Below are 27,346 nucleotides of genomic sequence, written 5' to 3' on the forward strand. Positions count from 1 at the left end.
TAACATTTATCGTCAGCCACTGTGCTGTGTTGAAATACAGTCTCTCCTTTAATCTTCCAGCAACTCAGTGATACGTTTATTACCACCCACTTTGCACTGATTTCCTCACTCTTTGATGCCAGGACAGAGAAAGCAGGAGAGAGAAGCATAAAGTAGGGCTCCAAAGGACTGACCCTGGAAGAGGAGGGGATGCAGCACAGACGTTATATGAGGGGATAAATACGCAGCCAGCAGTGACCCTGAGAACATGCTGATGTGACATGAATTAAAGCAGAATCCAGAAAGGCAGGCTCTCTCAGGCATCAGCCACAGGAAGAAACAGAAGATGGAAGGGAACCAGGGCTGGGGGTCATTCCTGGGTTGATGGGAGGAGCTCTGAGCTGGTGATTCTCAATCTTGGCTGTGAATGAATCACCCAGGATGCCCTGGGCCAGCCAGGTCCCTGCACTGACTCTGCCAGGGAGGCCAACCTCCATGCTGAGAGCACAGTCAGGTAGCTGGGACGTGTGAGAAGTATCCTCTCACTTCCCAGCTGTGGGTACTGCAGAAGGAATGAACCTCTGAGCCTCAACTTCCACATCTGCAAAATGGGAGCAACAACAGCACCCGCCCTCATTAGCGGGAGGGCGAAATGAGGGTGTGCCTGGTGCTCGGGAAATGTAAGATGCTGATGAGGCGCTTACTGTTATATCTGCATCTTTAAACGTGTCCCACAGGTAATTCTGGGGCACAGCCAGGACCGAGAATCACTGCTTTAAATGTTTCTTTAAATATCAGCATCCTTTTTTTTTTAATTGGAAAAAAACCCCTAAAACAAACAGAAAAGAAGACTGATAACAAGCGGGACTTCCCATGCAGCCGCATGCAGACAGTGCTCATATACATGCACAGCACTGGGGCCCAAGCCCGGCCCTGACTGTCTTGCTCTGTGCAGGGATGGGGATGCTTTAAAACTCTCCCAGAGACACCTGTCCTGCGGCGGGTGCTTCAGAGAGCCGTCTGTCCTGCACGGCTGCCCAGGGGCCCTCTGGGAGCCTCAACTTTCCCTCCCCCTCCTGTTTTCCCCACACAGTAGAGGCCCCCACATTGGCCTCCATGGCTGCCTCCCCGTCTTCTCCACCCAGTTAGCCCACAGGTGATACGCCAGCTGGAAAATACTCGTCTGCAAGGGAGGGACCGAGAGTCCTAGGAGGGAACAGAATGTGTGTGCCGCAACACCCCATAATTTTCAGGGGCTTAGTCCCCTTCCTCCCGAGTCTCCCAGGCCTGTCTGCCAGGATGCCCAGGCTCCCCGCCAAGGGGGAACCTGCACAAGGCCAGCCTATCAGAACCCCTCCCCCCGGCACTTTCAGCCAGGGACCAAAGATCTGTACAACTGCTCTGTCCTAAAGGAGTCTCATGCCCAGAGTTCCCACTGCCTGAGTCCTGCTTGTTCAGTTTTGCCTTTGATTTCTGAGCTGGCTGTAAACACCCTTGTTTAACTGGCTGGAGTTGGCTCCTGTGGCTTCCAAAAGGGGCCTCTGTCTGGACCCTCAGCCACACGTACCGGTTACGGAAGACAGGAGGGAGGGATCTGCTCTGGTGGCGGGTTCACACTTTTCTGTCACTAGAGAGAGCCAGGGCAGCCTTCTCTGCTGAAGTTCTTCTAGAAACATCCCACCTCCGGTGCCCCAGCCACCTGCAGCTACTCCATCAGGAACCCATCACCCCGGTGCTGTGTTGGCCTGCCTGGGTCTTGATCGTGCCCAGGAGGTACGGGTGGGGTCGTTATAATCAAACTGTTACATTCATTGTCCACCTACTGTGTACCAGGCATTTCGCAACCAGGATCTCCTTCAAGGCATGCTGGTCATGGTCATTTGACCTGCAAAGATGGTAAAGCTTAGCTGAGGTCACTCAGCCGACCTGTAAGAAATCTGGAGATTCGAACTGTATCCCCAAGGGTCAACCACAAAGCCGCGCACAGAGCAGGTGCCCAATAAATGCTGGAGGAATGATGGAAAGGGATGGAAAGGCAGACATTCAAGGGTCCCTTCCCAGGCATGCAGCAGCAGGACAAGCCCATCTGCAGCCTCATTCTGCAAGCACAGCCCACTCCACCTCGCTGTCACTGACCTTCCTCATCCATCACACTGGTGCCTGGGAATTCACAAGACCCAAGAAAGCGTTAAGTACCAAGGTAAAGCCCCCCAGCCTTGAGTTCCCCCACTTAAATGCCCAGAGGGTTTGGATGAATGTCTTTCCTTAAGGGTGAGGGGCAAGGACAGCTGAGGGACCTGCTGCATTTGTGCCTCAGTTTCCCCATCCCACGTGTTCTGGGCGCATCCCTGACAAGTGCACTGCCTGGGCCAGCCCCCTACTCTAAAAGCTGCAAGTGTTCAAACATAAAGAGAGCTAGAAAAATGCAGACAGACCTTCTGTCTTCATGCCTATTTTCCGGGCACCACAGGGAGAGAGAGAAAGTATTACAGACCGCAGGGCAGGTGTGCCAGCTGGGAGATGGCACAGGCCTCTCACCAGCCCACAGCCTCTGCTTCTTCAAGGACACGAACACCTTGCTCTGAGCCAGCTCCACGTGGAGAGAAGGGGGAAGAGGAGGTGACTTGGCTTAGATATCATCTTGGACCCTCCAGGCTGGGACGGGGACCCCATCTCAGGGTTCTTCCAGCTCCCCAGGCTCGCCTCCAGCACCGCGTTTAGCACGATGATGTCCCTGATTATTTAGTGTTTGTCTCCCCCATCATACTGTGAACTCTTGAGACCATTCCTAGGTCTTATCTACCACTCTACTCCCAGCACCTGGTGCATCCGATGGTCATGTGGGGTTGCACAGGATGTGCACTGCACAATCCAAGGGGCACCATTTCATATGGTGGCTCATGTACCAGATGTCCCCGTGGCACACAGCAGATAAGCAGATGGACGGATTAACAAACGAGTGGCCAAGGGAACGAGCAGAGCCACCTTCCAATGCCAGAAGGGGCACAGTATGGGCCACAGTGGTGCCACCTCCTAGCCTGAACCCACAAAGATGGTTTCTAAACCAGTCCTGAGAGAAATGGGCAATACCAGCTCATGGCTCTTTCCAATCTGGGATATATACACAGATGTGTTAATGTCCGATGGTTACGCAGGGCATGCCTTAAACAATCAAGATGCAACTCATTCAGTCACATATTTAACACATTTCCTGAGTATCCACTCTGCGCCAGGCACTGTTCTCAGCCCTGGGGATACAGAGGTGACCAAGAAAACCTTCCTGGAGCTTAAATTCCAAGGGAGAAGAAGAAATGATCAAGTAGTAGATCCAGAACATACCGTCAGGCAGTGTTAAATGCTACAAAGAAAAATAAAGCAGGGGAAGGAGAAAATATGAATGGTGGGGGGTTGGGAGAGGGAGGGTGCTATAAAATAATAAAGAAGCAAAGACATAAAACTTGCAACCCAATGACTCTTCTTTCAGTACTTCTAAGCACCAGGGACAGGCCTGTGATACTAGTAAGCCAGGCGCCACCCCAGCCCTTGAACCACATACCTAAGCACTGCCCGGGCCGTGTGTTCAGCCAGCCACTGACCCTCAAGGCGGGCACCTCGCAGGCTCGCTGTTTATTCTCAAGAAGGTTCTGGAACTCAGCTTGGGCAAGAGCCAGCAGGCAAGCCTCCCCCTTGAGGGAAGAATTCAAGTCACTGCTTTACAGTCAACGGCTGGTTTTTGACCAAAAACGGAATCGATCGGCTACATCACCCAGCCCTATCCTCCCGCCTCGGCCCTGCAAGTTCTTCAGACTCAAAAGGGGAAGAAACACAGACACTGAGGACAGCAGGGAGGAATGTGCCATCTGTCTGACAGACTCTCCAGCTGCTGTTCGGTGCTTACAACAGACTTCTGCAACACGGGGAGGTGCCTGGGGCCTGACGTTAAGAAACAAAAGAGGGACAGGAGAACTGATGACAAAAGCACGCCCTAGGACCCTGCTCTTCTCAGGGAAAAGGTCCTGGGCTAGAAAGACAGGTGGGAAAGGGGCCAAATGCCAACGCAGTTCCCCTCTGGGCAGTGCAAGAGCAGAAGGATGTTCTTTTTTGCTGGTTCTTGGAGCTTTTCTACACTTTGCCATTGTCTACACGGAGCACATGGTGATTTTATAATCAGGTAAAAAAAAAATTCCCCAAAAAATCTGAAAAAAGGGAAAAAAATGAGTGACAAGGTTGAGAGATGTCTCGAGTAAGGTTCTGAAAAGCAGCCAGGTTGTTGGAATCAAAGTCTTTCTCCCAAGATGACAAGGGAAGAACCTGGGCAGAGAGAAGTCAAAGCAGAGTGGATTTCACACCCTCGGCTCTACTGACATCGTGGGCTGGGTCATTCTCCGTTCCTGGGGGACACAGGGGGTTGCCCCGTGCACTGCAGGTTGTTTAGCAGCATCCCTGCTCTCTCCCGACTAGATGCCAGGAGTGTCCCCCTCCACCCACACTGTGACAACCAAACATGTCTCCAGACATTGCCAAGTGTCCCTGGGAGGCACAAATGTTCTCTACTGAAAACCACCATTCTAGGTTTTAGGTTTCTAATAAAGAAACCAGAGAAAATGAAAATGTTCTATACCTTCCAAGTACAAGGTTAACGAACTACTTTGTAACTCTCTTTGCAACCAAAACCAACAAACAGAAAGTCTCCTAGAAACAGGATCATGCATATCCCTGGGGAGGGGTCAGTCTCCCCCGACCCCAGGCCTAGCTACTATTCCCCGTTCCAGGGAGAAAGAATCCCCTCACAGCAGACACTTGTCCTTCAGCCTGTGTGTTCTAAAAAAGACCTGATTAATCCAATGAGGAAACAAAAGTTTCCCTTTAGAAGGAGCCAAAAATGTGGTTCAAACAAATCCAAGGTCACTGGCACTCAGAGTTGACTACAGCTGAGCAAGTCTGGACCCTGACGCCAAGCCTTATCGCTGGGGCCCCTCCACAGAGGTGGAAAGAAAGGGGGGAGGGCGTTTGATTTTTAGACCCATGGGCAGAAGACCTCTGTGACCTGTCCAGCTTGGGGATGGGTGGCTGAATTGGGGAAATAAACCCACAGTGGAGCTAGGGTGGTGGATGGTATTTTCACCACTAAATTAAGTGCTGACGTGCACACAAAACTATTTTTTTTACTGGCAGCATTCCATGTTCTGCATAACCTGCTTTGGATATGCGGGCGGCTGGGGCGGAAGGGAAGGGAAAAAACTCAACAAGATATAAGGACAGTCCCTGCTCAGCTGGATAGAAAGGGGAGACAGAGACCTCATTCTGGGAAAAAGATTCAGATAAACCCACACACGTCACTTTAGAAAGCATAGAGGGTTATTTTTGCCTACATGCAGCCCACCAAGCAGGCCGGTGAAATACAGTGATCTTGAAGTTGCCACCACCCATCGTGTGACCTTGGCTTGACTTGGGCTAAGAGACAATCTGAGGAAGGAGACTCTGCAGCAAGAGGAAAGCAGCTTAGACTTACAGCAGAACCTTCCAACCACAGGAGCATGAACATGTAGAAACTCATTCCAACCTAGAGTTTAAATGCTGGAGGGAGCGTCAGCTATCTTGCACTGGCAAAAGAAAATACTTTTCTTTTAAAACCCCTAGGGTTTGTAGCAGCACTATTCATAATAGACAAAAAGTGGAAACAGCTCGAATGCTCGTCAGCTGATGAATGAATAAATAAAACGTTGTGTGTCTACAATTCAACAATCAGAAGAAATGAAGTGCTGATGCAAGCTACCACAGACAGACCTTGGAAACATCAGGCTAAGTGAGAGAAGCCAGGCACAAAAGACCACGTTAAAGAATTCTGTTTATATGAAATGTTCAGAGTAAGACAAATCTATACAGAAAGCAGACTTGAGTGGCGGTCGCTTTGTGATGTATAGAAATATCAAATCACTGCACTGTGCACCAGGAACCAGCATAGCGTTGCAGGTAAATTACACTTCAAAAAAAACCAAAAGAGAGGGTTTCCCTGGTGGCGCAGTGGTTGAGAGTCCGCCTGCCGATGCAGGGGACACGGGTTCGTGCCCCGGTCTGGGAAGATCCCACATGCCGCGGAGCGGCTGGGCCCGTGAGCCATGGCCGCTGAGCCTGCGCGCCCGGAGCCTGTGCTCCGCAACGGGAGAGACCACAATAGTGAGAGGCCTGCGTACCACAAAAACAAAAAACAAAAAAACAAAAAAACTACGAGGACTCCAGCAATCTCTAACACAGAGGAATGAAGGTGTGCACTCTTGCTGTGTGCGCTCCCCTTTCTGACATTCAGTGGCTTCCTGCTGCACTGAGAACAAAACCCAAACTCCTCACTCTGAAGGCCCCGAAGGGTAACCACCCACCCCCCTGCCAGCCTCGTCTCCCACCCTGTCCCTTGCCCACCACGGTGTGGCCACACTGGCCTCTTCTCTGTTCCTTGAACAGACCAAGCTCACGCCGGGCTGAGGCCTGTGCTGTTCCGTGTCAGAACACTGTTCCCCACAAAGGGCTTCCCTGACCACCCTGCCTGAGTTGCCCGAACCCCCATCACTCCCCAGCCCATTACCCTACGTGCTTTCCTTCACAGCACTTAATGCTGCATGACACCGTCTTCATCTGCTGATTGCTTACTGCCTTTCTCTCTCACTAGATTCTGAGCTCCACGAGGGCAGGATTTGCCTATATTTTGTTCACTTCTGTCTCCTCAAAACCTAGAACGGTACTGTTATGGGCTGAATTATACTCCCCCCGCCCAACTAAATTCATATACTGAAGTCCTAACCTCCAGTATCTTGGAATGTGACTGTACGTGGACATACAGTCTTTGTAGATGTAATAAGTTCAGGTGAGCTCATGAGGATGGACCCTAATCCTATATAACTGGTGTCCTCATAAGAAGGGGAGATTTGGAGATAGACACACCACAAGGAGAAGAACACCATGTGAAGATGAGGGTGGACTGAGGTGATGTTTCTGCAAGGAATGCCAGAGATTGCCAGCAAACCACCAGAAGCTGGGGTACAGGTATGGAACCCTCACAGCCCTCAGAAGGGACCAACCCTGCTGACACCTTGATCTCAGACTTCCAGCCTCCAGATCTGTAAGAAAAGGCATTTCTGTTGTTTAAGCTACTCAGCTGATGGTACTCTGTTACAGTAGCGCTAGGAAAATAATACAAGCACTTAACACGTATTAGGTGCTCAGTAAACACCTACTGAATGACTAAATCAATGAATAGTAAATAGCTTTCTTAGTGATCGGCCCCATTCACAGGGACAGGGACCCGCCTGCCCCAGGCATAGAAGGGACAAGCTTCTTTAAGCCTCAGTTTCCTCACCAGTGAACTGGGAACCACATCCTACCTCTTTCATGAAAAGCTGGTAGGAGGAGCCAACAGGATAACCCCTGTTGAGGACAGAAGCCCCAGTAAGTAGTCAACAACCATTCACTGTTGTGTGTCTTTACATCACAGACACCTCGATGACAACTCTGCCCACAGGAATTGTGCAACGAGGCAGTCCTGCAGCCCCACCCTGGGGGACAGCCAAGCTGAGACCTGTTTGGGGACTAAGTATGTAACAAACACACCCCAGACACTCAGGGAGTCTGTAATTAGCTCCTGAAAGAGGGAGATCGGAGTAGGACAGGTGACCTCTCTTTAGTTCCACTCTTTTTAGCAACAGCTGAACCCAAAGCAGAAGAGGCATCAGGTGACCTCTTCCCTCTCCGTATTAACTCAGGTCGAGGCTCCGAGGAGGACCAGCAGAGGATCCATTCCAGACGCCAATCTGACATAAACACAGGGGAGCCTGGAAAGGCTACCAACCAATTTCCTGAATTTTAAACCGACGAATAAGAGAGAGAACAGGATTCTCATAAGCCTCACCCCATTTGCTTCAAATAAAGACAGGATGAGCTCCCAGCCCAGAATTCAAAGCGTACCTCTGGGACTATCCCTGCTCTCAGAGTCCTGACATGGGAGGACAGAGCGGGTGTGGTGGCTGGGAAGCGGGCAGGTCTACCTGGACCTGGTAGATGCCAAGTGCATGGGGACATCAGAGGGGCACGCTTCCCAGGGGAGTAATAACAGCAGCTGTCATTGGTACCGTGCCAAAGGCTCCAGTAATCTAGCACATGCATTCCACACCAAGTGCCAGAAGGTTGGTTCTGTTGTTACACTGCTTTATCAACAACGGCCTGACATCACACAGCTGGAAAGGGCAGCAGCTGGGGTTTGAAGCCAGGTCCTGCCAACTTCCAGCCTGCAGGCTCTGCCACCACGTATGGCCTCATGACCCTCACATCTATCTGTTCTGGATTATGGCACATATGCCATTGGCTTCTCACAGCCTCTTGGGAGCCAGGAGGACTGTAACTATCACTACCTCCATTTTTGCCACCGAGACCCTGACACTCAATAGGCACAGAGCCTCATCGCAGAAAAGTGTGCGGACTTGCGTCCAGCTCTGCTGACCCGGCTATAAAGCACTGGGGCCCCCTCTCAATTCAGCCCAGAAAGTCCTTCCAGATGGTTCCTCAGGGTGCCTGGCCCAACCCCCCATCTGATGCCCTGATGAGCTGCTAGGGTGGCTGGTGGGAACCTCCAGGGGACAACTGGGGCTGGACAAGGCACCACCCGTGCCGGGGCCCCACGCGGCCCTACCGTCGTCGGGCTCCCCCTGCTCCTGCTCGGCGCTGGCGTATGTGCGCAGGAACTCGGCAAAGGCCCCGTCCCGGGCCAGCAGCTCCTGGTAGGAGCCCATCTCGGAGATCTTGCCACCACTCATGACGATGATGACATCCACCTGGGGCAGGTAGCTGATGCCGTGCGTGACCAGGATCCGCGTCTGCGGGCAGAGCCACGGCCACATCAGCTCATGCACGCGAGAGGGAAATTCCCTGCCCCCCTCCGCCCACCTGGACACAGATCTCAACTCTGAGGTTGGACACGCGCCTGGGATGCAAGCGTGCAGAAGCATTCCAATCCGCACGTGCTTTCATTCAACATGCATTGGCCGGGAGCTGGGGTCGGGGAGGGCAGCAGGGAGGGAAACAAAGATTTCTGCCCCAGATTCCAGGGTCGGGGGAGAAATGACCAACGTAAGTAAAACACTGTGCTGGATGGTGAGCACACATTAGCAAAGGGGAAGGGATATCGAGGTAGTTAGGGGTGGTGAATTTTAACAAGGGTTATGGGGGAGGTTATTTTTAAACAAAAATCTGGAGGAGAGGGAAGGAGGGAACCATGCATGTGTAGATGAATAAAAGAATGACACTGCTGCAAAAAATGTGCAGGCAGTAGCTGAATTTTTTTCAAGTTTCTCCCTCCCCGAAAAGAGTACAGAGTTTTGTACATGTGTATACATTTTATCTAACTATCTCAAAGTTTGGGAGGATGTTCATCAAACTGTTTACACAAGTTGGCAAACTTTTTCTTAAATGGTCAAATGGTAAATATTTCCAGCTTTATGGGCCCTCTGGTCGCTGCCAGGTCTGAAGGCAGCCATACACAAGACATAAACAGATGGGCTGGCTGTGATCCAATAACGCTTTATTTATGGAAGCTGATACGTAAGTTTAATGCAATTTTCCTGTCACAAAATATTTTTCTTCAGGTTTTCTCCAAGCAGTTAAAAAACGTAAAGACCATTCTTAGCTAGTGGGCTGCCCAAGAAACAGGCAGCAGGCCAGATTTGCTGGCCCCTGCTTTCCACAGAGGAGCTAGGGCTGCAGGACGAGGGAGAATCATTTTTTTAACTTTACATATGCTCTCGTACTCTCTGGTTTTGTTACTATGGACATATGTTACTTTGACAACAGCAAAAAGATTTTTTTTACTATTTAAAAATTATACAGAATTTTTGTGGTGTGCATGGGAATGCTTACAACACATTAAGTGGCATGAGGTTTACTATATCTAGGCATGATGTGATAATCCTATTAAAAAGCTTATATACACAGCAAAAAGACTGGAAAGAAATACAAAAATCTCCAAGTGGGGGGATTATGCATAACTGCTTTTGTTTTTCTCCTCCGTGGTTTTCTGAATTTGCTACATTTTTCCCACGGGCATGTCTTACTTTTTTAATGGGGGAGGGGGAAGAAGAGCCAGTTAACCTCCCTCTCCTATAATTCCCCTAAACAAATAAATTAAAAAGTAATAAAAGAGGAAAGGAACCGTTTCCTGTCACGTTAAGGTGTGGTGGCAGTTTTCCTGCTCAAACCTCTGTCCCTCAGCCCATGGCCATCTCAGCAGGGAAGGGAAAGCGGCCTCCCTGCTGACAGGGGATCTTGGGGTGGGATTTCCCTCTGCGAAGCCACCCCCCTTTATTTAATCAGGAAGAAAGGCTTCTTTTGGCCAAGTGGAGGCAATGACTTCCAGTCAGTGCCGAGGACGTCCGCCTATAAAGACAAGAGCAAGAAGGCTGTCCCGGGAAGGCTGCCAAGGGAAGGATTAGACACATGTTCTCGAGTCCAGTTAAGTTCAGGTATCCCAAAGGGGACACACTGCGACTTGACCAAAGAGCGACGGCCAGACCCAGACCCCGAGCCACACGTGCAGCAGGTACCTTGTTCTTCAGCATCCCCTTGGGGCCAACCACGTTTTCAAATATGTGCTTCCCCACGTGGGCGTCCACTGCCGAGAGGGGATCGTCAAAGAGGTAGATGTCGGAGTCGCAATACACGGCCCGGGCCAGGCTCACGCGTTGCTTCTGGCCGCCAGACAGGTTCACGCCCTGGGGAGAGACACGTTAGAAGGGTGGGCCTCCTGGGAAGCAGAGACAGACAGAGGGGGCCACCTGCTCGGGATGCAGGAGACGGCGGCCGTAGGCCCTTCAGGGCTGCACCCGCCACCCACGGATGGAGCAGGTGGCAACGGCGTGAGATCACAGCTGCACCGATGTGGGTTCAAGTGCCGGCAGGGGGTGCGGCCTCAAATGTAAAACAGGCAAAGAGAAAACCTGAGCCTCCGGGCACTGCTGAGCAGGGTACTCGGCACAGTTGGGAAAGGGAGGCCGGTGGCACCAGACAGTGCTGGCTACAGGGAGGGCTCCTGATCTTGGAGTCTGGTTCTCACTCTGGATCACTCACTGGTGAAGCCACACAGTCAAGGCAGGCTGTGCCCTGGGGGTGCTGCAATCCAGTCTGTGTCCCACTCGCCGGCAGGAAGGGCACCATTTTCTAATTTGAACCAGGGGGCATGGCCCACACAGCCCTCCTGCAACAGATAACCCAGCATGACTTCCATATCTGGCTGGAATCAAAGTGGACATGGGCTAACTGCCCAGCCCCTCTCCCAAGAGATGCCCACCCTCTCCATGCTCTGAGGTGGGGTCCTGGTAGCCAGGTTCATTTTGAGGGTCCCTCTGGCCACAGCTTGTTGGCCCAGGGCAGACACCAGACCCAAACTAAGCCAATCATGTCCTCTCCCTCCAGAATTTGGTACTGGGACCTAAACAGCGAAAGTGAGGAGTCTCCAAGTGGCAGAAACAGACACTTGTGAAAAAAAGGGACAAAGCTGTGCAGAAAAGCAGAGACAAAAGACAGAGGAGAAACCAGGTTGCCTGTCCCAGGTTGCCTGTGAGCCCCACCACATTCCAGCCCTTGGATTCCAGGAAATGCATTTGTATCCTTAAACTCAGTTCTCACTGAGTTATTTTCTGCTTATACTAGCAATAACTCAGGCTCCTTTTCTACTTAAAAATCCAGAAAACCCTAGTAATTTGTTTTTTCTTTCCAAGGAGCTGCAGATTTCCCTCAAATAAAAGAAATCATTCACCAACTAGGAAAGCTGGTGGAGCCACTGGCTTGTAACTAAAAGCAAAGATGGGAAAGCTCTTCGGTGCAGCTGTAGAACATTCACACTCCCCGAGCGCACACCACGTAACCACTAGGGGGCACTCGAGCAAGCCAACCAGGCAGAGGGGAAAGCACATGCAAAGGCCCTGAGGTGGGAAGGGGCTCAGGCAAGTCTTTTGGCCTCCTTTTCCTCAACCATTACATAGGGTTAACAGTAAATCCCATCTCGTGGCTTGCTGTAAGGACAAAATACGTATAAAATGTTTAGCACAGTGCCTGGCTCATAGTAATTACTCAGTAAGTGTTAGCTATTGTATTATTTTTACCGTTATCACAGTTTTGAAAGGAACTGTGGACATTTGACATTGACACCCCTCTTCTCTGTATAGTGCCCTTGGTCATGTGACAAAGTCACATGACTGCAAAGGTAGAGTGCACTTCCTGGTCCCTTGTCTTTGGGCTCAACCAAGTGATTTGCTTTGTGGGTAGAAAGGACAGTGTGCTTTAAGGGACATCACTTTTTTTTTGTTGTTCTCTTGGGCTTCTGCTGCCGCCATTAGAAGAGCTTCCCCCCGCCCCGTGGAGCTGCTGCTCCCTCACCTAGGCCCTAGCAAGAAGCCACGTGGGGAGACCTGAGCCAACCCACAGCCTGGAGCCAGGATCAGCTGGCCGGCAACATGGAGCAGAGCCACCCAGCTGAGCCCAGCCTGGGTCACCAGTCACAGTCGACTCACCCATAAATAGGAGAGTAAGTGTTTAACATCATAAGCCATTCAGATTCTGTAGTTGTTACACAGCAACAGCTGACTGATACAGGGGCCATGCTGAAGGCTACTGACCTTCTCACCAATCTCTGTCCGGTCCCCACTGGGCAGGATTTCCAGGTCTGGGAGGAGGGCACAGGCTTCTATCACAGCCTTATAATACCGTTCCTGTAGCTGACGTCCAAAAAGGATGTTTTCTCGGAGAGAAACATTCTGAATCCAGGCCTGCTGGGGGACGTAGGCCACTGAACCCTAGGAGGAAAGCGGAGAAGGCAGCAAGACCGACAGACTTGGTGAACAAGACAGCAGCCGGCCTACCCACCCACCAGGAGGGCCCTGCTTCACAAGACATTTTCATCATATCTATGGTTTTAACAAGAGGAAAGCCGAGTCCCAAAGGACTACAGTCACCAGGGCTGGGACCAGAGCCCATACTAGGTCAATCACTAGCCCCAACATTAGGAGTTCGAGAGCTGAAATCCTCGTTGATGAGATTACACTTACATGTTTAGTAACTATTCACTGAGTGCCTACAGCAGCGAACAAAACACTTAGCTCCACTATACTGTACACCTGTAACTTATAAAATATTGTACATCAACTATACTTCAATTTAAAAAATTGAAAAAGAAATTAAAAATAAATTTTAAAATAAACAAAAACCTCCTAACTCCAAAGAATGGGAAGTACCTGAATGATAAAAGAAAATGGTTTGATTATTGTTGTGGTAAATGCTAAGAGAGAAAAATATGAGACTTTTAAAAAGTCCTTTAAAAAGGGAGACTTAACCTATAATGGAAAAGAATCTGAAAAAGAGTGTATATATACACATACAGCTGAGTCACTTTGCTGTACACCAGAAACTAACACAACATTGTAAATCAACTATACATCAATTAAAAAATAATACATTTTTTTTTAAAAAGGGAGACTTAGGGACTTCCCTGGTGGCACAGTGGTTAAGAATCCACCTGCCAATGCAGGGGACACGGGTTCAAGCAGTAGTCTGGGAAGATCCCACATGTCGCAGAGCAACTAAGCCCGTGCGCCACAACTACTGAGCCCACGCGCTGCAACTACTGAAGCCCATGAACTCTAGGGCCTGTGCTCCGCAACAAGAGAAGCCACCACAATGAGAAGCCCGTGCACCGCAATGAAGAGTAGCCCCCGCTCGCTGCAACTAGAGAAAGCCCGCACGAAGCAAAGAAGACCCAGCGCAGCCAAAAATAAATTTAAAAATTTTTAAATAAAATAAAAAGGGAGACTTAGTCTGAGACATCAGGGAAGGAGTCCTTGAGGAAATTTCCTTGATGAAATTTAACCAAGGATGTCTGTATAAAAATTGTCCATTTCTAAAGTCTTTGTTTCCATATAATATCAAGTGTCAAAAGTGGCACAAGAATAAAGGCTAGGGGGAGGGCACTTGTTTTACATATTTTAGTAATTGAAAAAAAATTTTAAGCAAGCACCGACAGGTGAAAATAATTTGGTCTGATCAAGAGAAGAGGGAAGAGCATTTCAGTCGGAGGAACAGCACATGCAAAGGCGTGGAGATGAGTGGAACTCGGCAAGTTCAAGGAACAAGAAGCCTGGTTGTGACAGGAACATGCTGTGAGGGGAAGACAGGCAGGAATGAGCTGGGAGGCAGGGGAAGGCAGGGGGGCTGGTGGTCCTAGTGAGGGGTATGGGCTTCACTGGAAAGGCAAAGGGGAGCCATCAAAGTTTCTTCAAAAAGGGATTCTAGGAGGACAAGGCTGGGAATGGAACCCAGGTCACCCAACTCTTCTCCTTCATTCTGAGATAAATAACCAAATTGCTGACTCCAGTCTCCTAACTTAAAGGGGCCAAATTATCACAAAACCTCACTGTACAACCCACAGATAATTCAGACACAGTATGCACAAGCCCTACCAACTAAAATATTTAGAAAAAAATAAACGTTTTAGACACATTTCTAACACTCCCCTTACCAAGGCAAAATAACCAGTCACAAATAAATCTATAACCTTATCAAACCAAATACTCAAGCACCCTCACTTTTTAGAGCCATCATATCTTTGTATTTAAAGCGTTTTTACTTGAAAACAGTGGTTCTCTCCTGCGGGCAATTTTGTCCCCCAGGGGACATCTGACAATGTCTAGAGACACTTTTGGCTGTCACAACTTGGGGCTGCCACTGGCATCTAGTGGGTAGTGGTCAGGGATACTGCTAAACATCCTACAATGCACATGACAGCCTCCACAGCAGAGATTACCTGGCCTGACATATCAATAGGGCTGCAGTTGTGGAAACCCGGGGTTAGTGAAACAGAACGCAATGTGGATCCCACCGTGATTTGGAATTTTGTTCCATTAACCTAGCTCACATTGCCCATTAATCTTACTTTATAATGTATATTTGAAAGTAATGACAGATCATTTCTTAAAACAAGGGCTAAATGTCATTAGTCTGGACCCAACTATTGTAATATACGCTTTCTCTAAGGCACACTAGGCTCAAGGGCATCATATAATCAGCAAAGGATTTTGCTCTGAAATGAAAACAATGGCACAAACCAGCATCCCCAAAAGCAGATTCCAGGAGACAGTAATTTTAGGGATTTACGGAGTTGCTACACCAAACAACCAAAAGATGCAGACAAATGTGTCTGGGACACGCTGGATTAACCAAAGTTAAATAGGTTTTTTCTCCTTGCAGGACTTCTCAGAGCCTTTACTTTATTAATGTTTCTTATAAGTTTCCAGGAGGGAGGGAATCAGAATACGCAGTATTTCCCAAGCTTGTTTGAGCCCAGGACTCTTTATTCCCCAAATGTCCTGCAAGATGAGTTTGAGTTTGCTGCAGACCACGCTGCAAGAAATGCTTATCGAGTGCCCACGACATGCCGGGCACTATTCTGGGTGCTGAGACACAGCAGGAAATAAATGACACCACAATCTTGCCTCCTAGGATGGCACAGAGAAGAGGAGAAAGGATGAAGCTGTTCCCACTTAACAAGGTCGTCATAAAAGAGAACACAATGTTGCCCTTGGCCTCCCCCTTGGCCATTAGTTACCCCACCCCCACCCAGGCCTCCTACCTTGATAGCCACGTGTCCCTCCACCTTGTCCATCTCAGCCAAGAGCGCTGAGAGCAGAGACGACTTCCCACAGCCCACCTGGCCCACCACGGCCACCAGGGAACCTTCCGGAATGGAGAAAGTGATGCTGAAACGACACGACACACCCTGGGGCTCAGCTGGGGGTGCTCGGCCCGCCCAAGCTGGATGGACCCCTGAGTGGAGAGAGAGACAGAAGGCAGGGCTGTCACGAGCCTTTGAGGTCTGGAAACTCCTCCCGCCGCATCTACGATGAGCTTAGCTCAGGGAACTGTCTCAGAGGCCTCTGGGCCTGAGGCCCATGACAGGTGCCGGGATGCACCTGCATCTTAGAAAAGATCCCGCGGGACAGACCTGAGGGGCTGAGCCACTATAAGGGGGCCGAGCAGAGGGGATCAGCTTTGCCTGGGGGCGTGATACAGGTGCCCAAGGGAGAGGACACCCCAAAACCAACACTGGAGGAAGAGTGAGCGTGCCCCAGACCCAGGGTACAGCCTGAGGAAAGGCCCATGGGTGTGAAATCACAGGCGTGATCAGGGGTGGACACGTCGATGACACAAGATGAGGCAGGGAAAGTAAGGCCAATCCTGAAGAGGTGGGTGGGTGGCAGCCAGACCGAAGAGGGCCTCAGAGGACACGTTTCCCAGCTGGGAGCCATGCAGGGGGTGAATCTGAGTTTCAGAAACACGTCTCTACAGAAATTGCCCTATGGCAGATAACAGTAATCGAAGTACAATAAAACAGGCTCAACACTGCCAGAAAGACTGGCCTCTCCAACGTGGACAGCAAAGTCGGAGCTGGGATTCCACCCACCCGGGGAAGAGCGGGTATGTCCAGGGCCTCCTTGGGTTCACCTACATCGGCTATTGGCTGCCTTCCAGCCGCTGCTATTATGATTTCAACATATTGGTGGAAAGGCTGATGGATTTTGCTGCCATTGTCTAATTCTTGTGTACCTGTTGCATGGTCACACTGATTGTTTTGTTCTGTGCCGGGAGGGGAATGGATTAAGGGGGCAGAACAGAACAGGAAGCCCGGTGAGGCAGCTCTTGTGATCATCCAGGCGAGACAGGAATATTTTATAGGCTGAGGAGAAAAAAGGTTTGGATGGAGAAATTTGCAGGGGATTCAAGGGGTGAGGAAAGGTGACTGGAACAAGAAGGTAAGGTCTTTGAGACTAGAAGGATGGAGGCAGGGATGGGGGCACAGGTACAGACTATTTAGTTGTGAAGCAGGACTAGAGACAAAAGCTAAAATTGAAGCAGGCAGAAGTTAAGTTAGACACAAGAAAGAACTTCCTAAACAAGCCGTCCCATCAAGGGAGGTGTTAACACAGATTCTTTTCTCTGGAGAGTTTGACCCTTGCCCCTCCCCATGTCCCCAGATAAAATACAGCAGTAATTTGGCTACCCAGTTAAGGGAGCAATTATTTAGGGGCATGGAGGATAAACCTGGCCCCTAAAAATGTCCCATGTGGCCCTGTGTTTGGGGGACTCCTTAAGGAGGCTTAAAAGAGCCCCTGGGCAAGGCCTCCGGTCAGAAAGAAATCAGAGGCAATTGACAAGTTACCCAGGGAATCAGGTCAATTCCCTGGATCCTGTGATTTGGAAAAATAAGGACCAGGGTGGGCAGGGTCACAGATGTGGAAATGGTGTGAGAAAGGGTAAGCCAGGCAGCTGGGGGACCTTGGAGAGGATGGAGAACAACCCATCCTGATAGCAAACGTGAGTGGACAAGAATTCTTTTCAGCTGACCCAAGCCTTCCTGCCACCAGTGGTGGCATCACAACCTCAGACCCAGCCTGGCCAATCAGTGCACTCAGTCTCTTCTGGCACAGTGACTGGCTCAGGGACGGGCATATAACCCAACCTGGGCCAATAAGAGGCAAGTGGGTCTCCTGATGAGGTAGGAGGGACACTTAGAGTCAATGGGGGCCATCTGGATCACGAGGGGAGAGGACGTCTGAAAAGGAAGCAGCACAGATGGAAGGGGAACAAAGACAAGATGGAGAGAGTCATGATGGCATTGTCTGAGCCCCTGGGTCCATGTCCCTGAAAGGGAACCTTCTCAGTTACGTGAACCAGAAATTTCCCTTTGTTGCCTAAACCTATCCGCTATCTGTACAAGGTTTGTCACGTACAGTCTGAGGGAACTCTCTGAGCCAGGCACACTCTCAGCTGCTTCTCCCTGAAGGCCAAGCAGGTGTGACTGGATCTATCTGACAGATGAGCCAAACTAAGGCTCAGAAGGGCAGTGACCTATTCACGGTAACAGAGCTGGAGCGCAGCTGGAATTCAAACTTGTGCTTGCCCAGAGCCCCGTGGCTTTCTCCACGTCCCACTTACCCATGCAGCGTGGGAGGGTCGCTCCTGGCCCAAGTGAACGTGGCATTCTTCACAGTGATGCTGTTTGTGGCCCCAGCTGGAAAGCACCAGAGACAATATGTCAGGCGTAGATGAAGCCACGGCCTGAGCGTGAACAGCAGGCTCTTACTGTTTGCTTTTCCTCATCAAGGGGTTCAACTCCAGCTGCTAGCCACTCACGCTAGGCATTATCTGGTTACATCAGTCACCGTTTCTAAAGAACTTCAACCAGCAGCTCTGGAGGCGGCCTCAGACCCAGAGAGCAGCAGGAAACCGCGAGAGGGCTCTGCCTTTGAAAGACAGGACGCTGCACCATCTGGAAAGGTTGGGGGACCCCTGGGGGCCTCCCTCACTCAGTCTTGGGAGGTTCCGGCAGCTCTGGCTGGGTGAGTCGAAAAGCAGCCAAGGTCACGGGGCACAAGCAGTGCCCTCATGCAGATGCCTGTCCATCAGCTCGGGCTGGCCCAGGGCCCTCACTACACCTCTGGGGCCCCTCCTTTATGTTCAAAGCGGGGTCCTTTGCCCTGAAACTCCTGGATTTCAGGGCAGCCTCCTAACTCACCTCCCTGCATCCCCCCCCTCCCCCGCTCCCTCCAGCCACTCTGCTCACATCACAGCAAGCCAGTCTTCCTAAAACACAGGCCACTGTAAACTGTGCAAACTCAGGGATGGAACAGGAAGTCGGGAATCGTGGCAGAGGAGGGGAGGGAGGGTGCTTGAGACGAAGTCTGCGTTATATGGACCCTCTGTGATTCTAGCACCTCTGCCTTCATCTACTTTCGCTCCCCTTATTTTCTTTTTACTCCACGCCCCTCACTTACAAAAACAACTTTTGACTCAATTATGAGCCAACTTAAAACCATCTAGAGAGAAGATGGGGGTGTTTTCAAGTTGTCCAATGAAGAAATAAATTCCCCCACCCATCAGAGAAACAAAAACTGTGGAGAGAGGAAGTTACTGGTTAACCTAACTTAACCTCCCCCTCCCCCATCACCCCCCTGAAACAGAGAACAAGGAGGAAGCTGGAAGGTGCTATTAAAGGAATTTAAGAAAAGCCACTTGAGTCGGTCAAGCTAGAGGCTGCAAGACGTGGCCCGGAGCTGCAAAGGGGGCCCCGCCTGGCACCCAGAGAATGTGGGTAAACATAAAGTCAAACCGCCCGGGAGACTGCTGTCAGGGCAGGAAGTGGGGCTGAGGCCCAGGGGTTTTCCAGTGTGACTCCTGTAGTGAGCTGTGAACAACGTCAAGAGCTCGAAACCTCCTCGGCTGCCCCAAATTTCAGCCCTGTGTTATGCAGGGAAATTTGACCCTGGTAGATGGCATCATTCCACATCGTGCGTGCGTGCGTGCGTGTGTGTGTTCACATCTGTGTATGTGTGTGTGTGTGTGTGTGTGTGAAGGGGGGAGTGACTCGGTCCTCACACAGCAGAAACTGGACGACCACGGGCCAGGGACATCGGGAGGGAGATTCCAGCGAGCAGTGGTTCTCAACTCAGGGTGACTTTGACCCCCGAGGGACACGATGTCTGGGGACATTTTTAGTTGCCAAAACTGGGGCGGGTGCTACTGGCATCTAGTGGGTAGAGGCCAGGGGTGCTGCTCAACATCCTATAATGCACAGGACGCCCCCGCAGCAAAGTGATCTTGCCCCAAATGTCGGTGGTATTGAGGCTGAGGAACCCTGCCCCCAGGCCGATCGCCTCTCACACATACTGGTGAAGGAACAACCACCGTGATCTTTGTTTGGCGGGCACTGTGCTGGGTGTTTTCACGTCACTGAGGACATCTGAATGCCTGCTAGGTGCCAGGCATCGCTCACACATTATTACCAACATATACACACATTCATTCTCCTGACCATATCTGCTGGGCTCGGGAGCCAGACTGTGTGGGTTCAAATCCCCGTGCTGCCACTTCCTAGCTGGAGAACCACAGGCAAGTTACTTAACTTCTCTGTGCCTCACTTTCCTCGTCTGTAAAATGGGACTGATAATGGGATCAACCTCACAGGGCTGTGAGGAGAACATTATGCACAACAGACAGTCCTTAGAACAATGACTGTCACATAGTAGGTGCTCAATAAATCTCAGTGCAGAGATGTTCTACAGTGGGTGAGAGCACAGATTCTGCTGACGGGCTGCCAGTGTGAATCCTGACTCTACTTCTTATTGGCCGTGCAAGTTAACCAGATGAGTCTTCTCATCTGTAGGTGGGGGCCCCTCTCCTTGAGCTGCAGTGAGCAACGGACGGGGAGTACAGTGATGTCCTCAGGACGGGACGTGCGTGGCGGGACTGTCATTTCAGCAAAAGTGGTCACTACCATTAGTGCTATTAATATTTATTATTAAGTGCCTGGAAATCCCTGCTCAGGGGGGTTGACTAGGAAAGGATAAATTAATAAGCTATGAAATAAACAAACCTACCAATAAAAATCCATGTAACACCCAGCCAAAGAAAGGCACCTGCATTTCCATTGCCCAGGTGGGGAAAGTGAGGCTCAGAGCACTGAAGTGACCTTCTCAAGGCTGCACAGCTAGTGGGGGTAAGGGGTTGGTCAATCTCCAACATCCTTGATTTGCCCATCCATCTGCCCAGTATGGAATCAAAGCCCAGGCCCTGGAACCCGGCCCTCAGGGGTGGACCTCTCCCAGGGAGGCTGCCTCTCAGCAAGAAAGCAAGATAACAGAAGTGCAAGTTCACCCTCCTGGGAAGACTAGGTAAGACCCTGCGCCCGCCCACTCTCCTAGGACACACCGTCTTTGATGGGCCATCGCTGGATGCTGTCGGGTTCCAGCTCCTCGTGGGAGAGGAAGATCCTGAGGCGCTTGAGGGAGACACTCGCCTACACAGAAAGCAACGACAAGGTGTAGTTATTTTGAAAAACGTCTCTGCAAAACAGACCGAGGCTAACTTACAGTGGTTTCCTCTGGGTGCAGAGGGGCCCACATCCTCCCTTATTTCTGAAGGTGCTGCAGTGCCACATCTTAGAATAAAAAACAAAAAGGGTTTTGGTTCTTGTTTGCTTTCCTTTAAAAGCCTACAACCGGTATTAAAAAAGAGAGCGGGGGACTATCGTAGCTGACAAGGGCCCTAAGAAATAACCGAAGGCAATGGCCCCGTTTAAGACAAACTTGCGACTTGGAGATAAACGTGTCCTGGAGATTGAATGCATGGCATGGTGGTTATGGCCAACAACACTGTATAATAAACTTCAAAGTTGCTAAGAGACTAGAACTTAATGGTTCCCCCCCACAAAAAAAGAAATGATAATCGTGGCACGTGACAGGAGTGTAGCTGACGCTATGGCGATAACTGTATAGCAACATATCCATGGATCCAATCACCACATTGCACACGTTGAACACAATGTGAATTATGGTTCTACAAAAATAAATTTTTTAAAAAAGCAAAGGTTCTGATTCAAACAGCCCAATGGTAAGGACATTTCTGAGATAATCCAAAAAATTTTAATATGAACTGGGTATTAAGAGATTACTGTTAATTTTGTTAGGTATGATAATGGTGTTATACTTATGTAAGAAGAAATTTGTGCTGAAGTATTTATGGGTGAAATGCCAAGAGGTCTGTGATTTGCTTTAAAATTCTTCGGCAAAGAGAGAAAGTAATGAAGGGAAGAAGGAAGACAGAAAAACGATTAGACAAAGTAACTGTGGCAAAATGTTGACTCTGGGTGACAGGCACACAGCATTCTCATGCTATTCGCTCCACTTCTGTGTATATTTGAAATTGTTCGTAATAAGAAGGGGTTTTACTGGCTTATTTTTTTAAAAAAAACCTTGACCAGGGCTTGTACAACCAAATCTTAATCTTAATTTGTCTATGTGGCTAAGAAAAGGGTTTTCACAGGAAAACGTGCAAGGCTAGGGAGAAGAGTGTGACAAATGCTGTCGGCAGCAAAGTGCAGGAGCTTCAGATGGTGCAAGTGCGACTGAGCGGTTCCCTCTCGTTACAGAACCACTGCAGGGACTGGGGGGATTCTAGGGGGGCCAGCTGGGGTTTTTCAAATGGTGAGCCAAGGCCTGTGAATGGGTTGCAAAACCAATTTAGTGGGTCAAAAGCTGCATTTTTTGAAGAAACAGAACAGGATAAGGTAGGGCACGGTGGAACAGACTCGATCAGAATAGAAGAGGATCAAATGTTTCAGAAAGAATCTTGCAGAGCTTAGGACAGCCTAGCTGCAATAACTTGTTTCATACACTCGAGTGTGCGCCGAGAAGTAAAACGTATGTCTCTCTTTGGGGCAGGACCAAAAAAGCACGAAGGCCACTAGTCTGGGCCTTGATAAGCCCCCCGGCCACAGTGGGATGGGTTGCACAGAGGGAGCTGCATCCAGGGGGATTTTCATGCCCTTTTGCTTTGTTTCCCCCAGAGACCCCCTCTCTGAAGTTCCCCAGCCTCGCCTGTACCTGCACGATGCTGCTGATGACCATGGGGAGAATATTCAGGGGGAAGCGAAGGATGTTGAACAAGGCCAAGGACACGAAGGCCTTCTGGGCATCCAGGATGTTGTTCTTGTCGATGGTCACGTAGACGGCAAACGTGCACAAGGCCACCTGCAAGCAGAGGCCAAGTCAGAGTCCCAGTCACAGAAGCAGTGACCTGCGCCCGGGGAAGTTGCTCCAGCCTCCTGGTGTGAGCTGCAGGGGCTGACGACTGGCCTCTGGAGGCAGCAGAAATGCCAGAACAGTGTCTAGCACACAGCAGGCACTCACTAAACACCCAGAGAACGAACTGGATAAACCAATGACCAGAAGCCAGAAGTCCGGGCCATTCCCACCAACATTCTCCATGGGACACCGGATGGCATTCTCAGGGTCCCTCAACATCACCAAGCATGATCCCACCTCCGGATCTTTGTTCTTGCAGTTCCCTCTGCCCGAAATGACCTTCCTATCCAGACAGTGGCCTGGTTACTCCCTCTTCCCGTTCCAAGAGGCTGCCCTACCCAAAACAGCCCTGCTACTTCCCTCCATCCTTTTATCCTGGTTTATTTTTCTTCATAACACCTATCACTACCTTACATTGTAAGATTATAGGTGTTTATTGTCTTGTCTCCTGCAGTGTGAAATGCAAACGCCACAAAGGCAAGGACTTTTGTACACGGCTGTATCCTCAGGGCCTAGAATGACCCCAGGCACATAGGAGCACCAAGACCTCACGTAAGTCACCTCCTCTCCCCATGCCTCCGACATCTCATCAGTGAAATGGATGTGGAGGATTTGTGCTACTGTTGAAAGCTCCTTCCAGCTTAGAGTATAGGGTTTTATACCCCCAGGAAAGGAACATAGGTTTTCAAAAAAAAAAAAAAAGAAAGAAAAAGAAAAACAAACAGCCAAGGGTCCCCCAAAGGCTACTCCCTTCCCCACAAAGTCAGACCTGCCTTAAGCCTTGCAGTGGGGCCTGGGATTTCAATTCCCAGGCAATCGGAATTTGGGTTCGGTTGTTTGAGACAGCAGCACTTCACTTCCCTCGCCAGGAAAAAGGAAGGACCCCTGAATAATCCAAGGCTGGGCTGCGTGGCTTAGGAGGGAAAAGATCAACAGGTGGATCTCCATGCCCCGCCCACCTGTTGGCCCCCGAGCAGTGCCAGGTGTTGCCGGAGGAGGCTAATAACATCCCCCCTGAGATCACCTGGTATACACCACCAAAGCAATCTGGAAAACCGTGCACCCTAGCAGATGGGCAAAAGTCTCTACCCCATGCTAGTCCCAGGCGCCAAGAGCCACTAAAGGCTTTCCCTAGGGGAAACAAATTGCTTGGGACCTCATTCTTGAGCTCAGGGCAGATGTCCGGCAATCAGGAGATGGCGGAGTGGCCAAGATTCTGGTGTGGATGCGGTCCAGGGTGTTTTCAGGGTCTCAGCTGCCTCATTTCTTTTTTACCTATTAAAAGGTCCTACATCTTAAAAATTAAATCCATAAGCTCTGCCTGTTTATCAGCTGGGTGACCCTGAGCTGTGATGTCACCTCAGCTCTCCAATGGAGCCTCTGTTTTTCCGTCTATAAAATGGGGGTCATGATACGTATTCGCAGGGCTTCTGGCAGCAAGGAATCAGGCACTTGTGCAGAGTGCTTAGCCCTGTGCCTGGGGCACAGTAAAATGCAGTAGATGGTGGCTGTTCTATTTCTTGTTTCAGGACTTGGTCCAAACTCCTTGGACTATTTTTCCAAAGAGTCTATTAACTGGTTCCCAAGAACAAGGTACTGGAAAGCAGAGCTGGTTCCTGTTCTGGTTCTGACATTAACGAGCGAGGTGACCCTGAGGGGAGACACAGAAATTTTCCAGGATCCTTGGCCAGGAGGGAAGTTAGATGCTCAAAAAGCCACTGACACCTGATCCCTGGGATGGCTGCACACACAGGTCCCCTCCTCCAGGTAGTGATGACGTACTTGCCTCTTAGCCAGAGATTCTCCTCACTCAAAACTCTCTAAACACATCCACGTAGAGGAACAGTATTCAGCCATAAAAAGGAATGAAGTGCTGACACCCACTACAACATGGACGAACCCAGAAAACATGATGCTAAGTAAAAGGAGTCAGACACAGAGGCCACACGTGTTATATGATTCCATTTAAATGAAATACCCAGAAAAGGCAAATCTACAGAGACAGAAGGTAGATTAGTGGGTGCCCGGGGATGGCGGGGGGGAACGGGGGGATGGGAGTGACTGCCAGTAAGTACAGGGCTTCCTTCTGGGGTGATGAAAGTGCTCGGGAATTAGACAGTGGAGATGGTTGCCCAACCTTGTGAATATACTAAACACCACTGAACTGTACACATAAAAGTGGTGAATTATATGTCAATAAAAATAATAAAATTTTTGGGCTTCCCTGGTGGCGCAGTGGTTGAGAGTCCGCCTGCCAATGCAGGGAACACGGGTTCGTGCCCCGGTCTGGGAAGATCCCACATGCCGCGGAGCGGCTGGGCCCGTGAGCCATGGCCGCTGAGCCTGCGCGTCCGGAGCCTGTGCTCCACAACGGGAGAGGCCACAACAGTGAGAGGCCCGCGTACTGCAAAAAATAATAATAATAATAAAAATAATAATAATAAATTAAAAAAAAATAATCTCTCCAATATCAGTCTATTTTACTCAGTATAGAAGCCAAAGTCTTGACTCAGGCTCAGGGGCCACCTGATTCCTAAACGTCCCTTTTCTGAACTCTTGTGCCCTCCTCTCCTACCACTCTCCCACCTCCTTCCCTCTGTTCCAGCCCCGCTTGCCTCCACGATTATTCCTTTTTGGGGCAGCACAGTCCTGCCTCAGGGCCTCTCACTCTTCCCTCTCCCTGGTCAGGCCCCTGACCACCATTAGGTTAAGACTCAAGTATCACCTTCTCAGTGAAGGCTCTGATCATCCCTTTTGTTGTTGTTGTTTGTTCTTTTGGGTTTTTTTGGCTGCGCTGTGCAGCATGGGGGATCCTAGTTGCCTGACCAGGGATCGAACCCATGCCCCCTGCAGTGGAAGCACAGAGTCTTAACCACTGGACCACCAGGGAAGTCCCGTGATCACCCTATTTAAAAACTGCAAGCCCTCCCTATCACTCTAACCAGAACCTTTTTTTCCCATAGCACTTATGACAGTTTAGCATACTATATATTTATCATACTGGTGTGCATTATCTGTCTCTCCCAGTTAGAACGAATGAACACCCCATGAGCGTGCGGATTACTGTCTTTAGTATTCACTGCTCTATCATCAGTGCCTAGGACAGCACCTGGATCATGGCAGACACCCAGGAAATGTTTGTGGGTGGGTGGATGGATGGCTGGGTAGACAGGTGGATGGAGAGGTAGGCAGATGGATGGGTAGGCAGGTGGATGGATTTGCCCAAGGGCGAGAAAGCACACACTCAAGGGTGTCTCTTCAGCAACAGAGAAAATCAGGCCTCAGGCATCTCACCACCAGAATATCCCAGCTCCACTGGCCCAACTAATAGGGTGGCTGCTGGCAGCACAGGAAGCGCATTAAGAGGGAGAAACATCGCATGGTCCCCGTCAGATCCACATCATCCACTTCTCCAGGAAGCAGAGGTCACTCATTCATCCATCAGTTGTTAACTGGGCACCTACTGTGTGCCAGGCACTGTGTGAGGCAGCCTTGGAGATCCTGAGACGCACGGTCTAGTGGGGAACAGATATGCACCAGGGTCTCTCTAGCACGAGTGTCTGCATGTGGAGGTGGACGGGGAGCTGGGGTTTGCTACAGCCTTATAAAGGGTGAGGGTCCAGGATGCGAAAAATCCTTCGCAAACAAGGAAGACTACCGCCCCCCTCTAAGTGCTAAAAGAGCCTCCCCCCCATGCTGAGAAATGGGGCAAATGACGGAACCAACTTCCCCAGCCCAACCCCTAAAAATCTGCCATCTCTCCATGAGGACATCTGTTCCTTCTGCCTGGTCGGCATCCACTCTTGTTGCTGGTAACAAAACGTCAGTTTTCCTTTGGGGAGCTGAACCTCCCGCAACCTCAGTCCATGAGCTTCAGCCACAGATGAACTGCCCATACCGGACCCGACCCCAATCTCCAAAGAAGCCACATGACCCAGGCCTGGCCAATCCAAGCATCCCTGCTCCCTGGCCCCAGTGATTCAGGGACAAGCATGCAGCCAACCGCAATCAATGAGACTCAACCCCACAGCTTTGCAGGAACTAATGGGAAAAGGGGAGCTCTCTCCTTGGTTACTGTGGTTACTGAGATGACAGAATCAACTGTAATCACATGGCGAGTTTCCATCTGACAAAGAAACCACCATGGAGAAAGCAGAGCTGGGAGACAGAGGAGGAATTATACCCAACATTATCTCTGGAGCATCTAGGTCCAGCCACACCCGAAACCCCAGTCGTGCTTAAAACCAGCACCTTCCTAGACTTCTCAGTTTTGTGACTCAAAAATCTCCCTTTCACTTTTTTACTCTAGTGGACCTACGTTAGGTTTCTGCCACTTGCAAGATAGTTCCTGACTAATACAGTTTATTCAAATCTTCTGTCCATTCATTTAGTCAGTCATTCCTCTACATACACCTAGTGAGTGGGTACCGTTTGCCAAGTCCTCTATGCTCTAGGGATACAAGCAAAAAAAGACAAGGTCCATGTATGTTCTGGTCAGCAGAGAACTGCACAACAGGTAATTAGCATATGGAATGATAATTATTCTAAAGAAGGGACGGACATACAAGGCACAGAGAAGGCAAGAAGCTCACAAATCTTCCAAGAGAGCAAATGTTAAATACTGACAGGGATGCTATTTTAGGAAAGTGCACTAGGTGGACATGAGGACATGATAAATGCCAGGCTCTATATTCCAGAAA

General features: G+C 50.0%; 1 protein-coding gene across 4 annotated transcripts in view; it reads right to left on the reverse strand.

Moving 5' to 3' along the window:
• The window catches only part of ABCC1 (ATP binding cassette subfamily C member 1 (ABCC1 blood group)), a 130,393-nt gene that overhangs the window by 23,463 nt on the left and 79,584 nt on the right, over window positions 1-27,346 (reverse strand). For 3 of the 4 annotated variants that reach the window (XR_009559211.1, XM_060285800.1, XM_060285799.1), the window contains 8 exons: window positions 22,446-22,592; window positions 20,773-20,860; window positions 18,001-18,076; window positions 15,638-15,764; window positions 12,633-12,809; window positions 10,563-10,730; window positions 8,657-8,840; window positions 2,116-2,139 (listed from right to left, as the gene is read on the reverse strand). Coding sequence is in view for 3 of the 4 variants with exons in the window: in XM_060285800.1 (XP_060141783.1) it covers window positions 2,116-2,139; window positions 8,657-8,840; window positions 10,563-10,730; window positions 12,633-12,809; window positions 15,638-15,764; window positions 18,001-18,076; window positions 20,773-20,860; window positions 22,446-22,592 (991 nt within the window). In the remaining variant the exon portion in view is untranslated. The remainder of the gene's footprint in view (window positions 1-2,115; window positions 2,140-8,656; window positions 8,841-10,562; window positions 10,731-12,632; window positions 12,810-15,637; window positions 15,765-18,000; window positions 18,077-20,772; window positions 20,861-22,445; window positions 22,593-27,346) is intronic. The other variant, XM_030884056.2, reaches the window with a different exon arrangement.

Source organism: Globicephala melas, chromosome 15, assembly GCF_963455315.2.
Source record: "Globicephala melas chromosome 15, mGloMel1.2, whole genome shotgun sequence".
In the NCBI taxonomy this organism is placed as follows: domain Eukaryota; kingdom Metazoa; phylum Chordata; class Mammalia; order Artiodactyla; family Delphinidae; genus Globicephala; species Globicephala melas.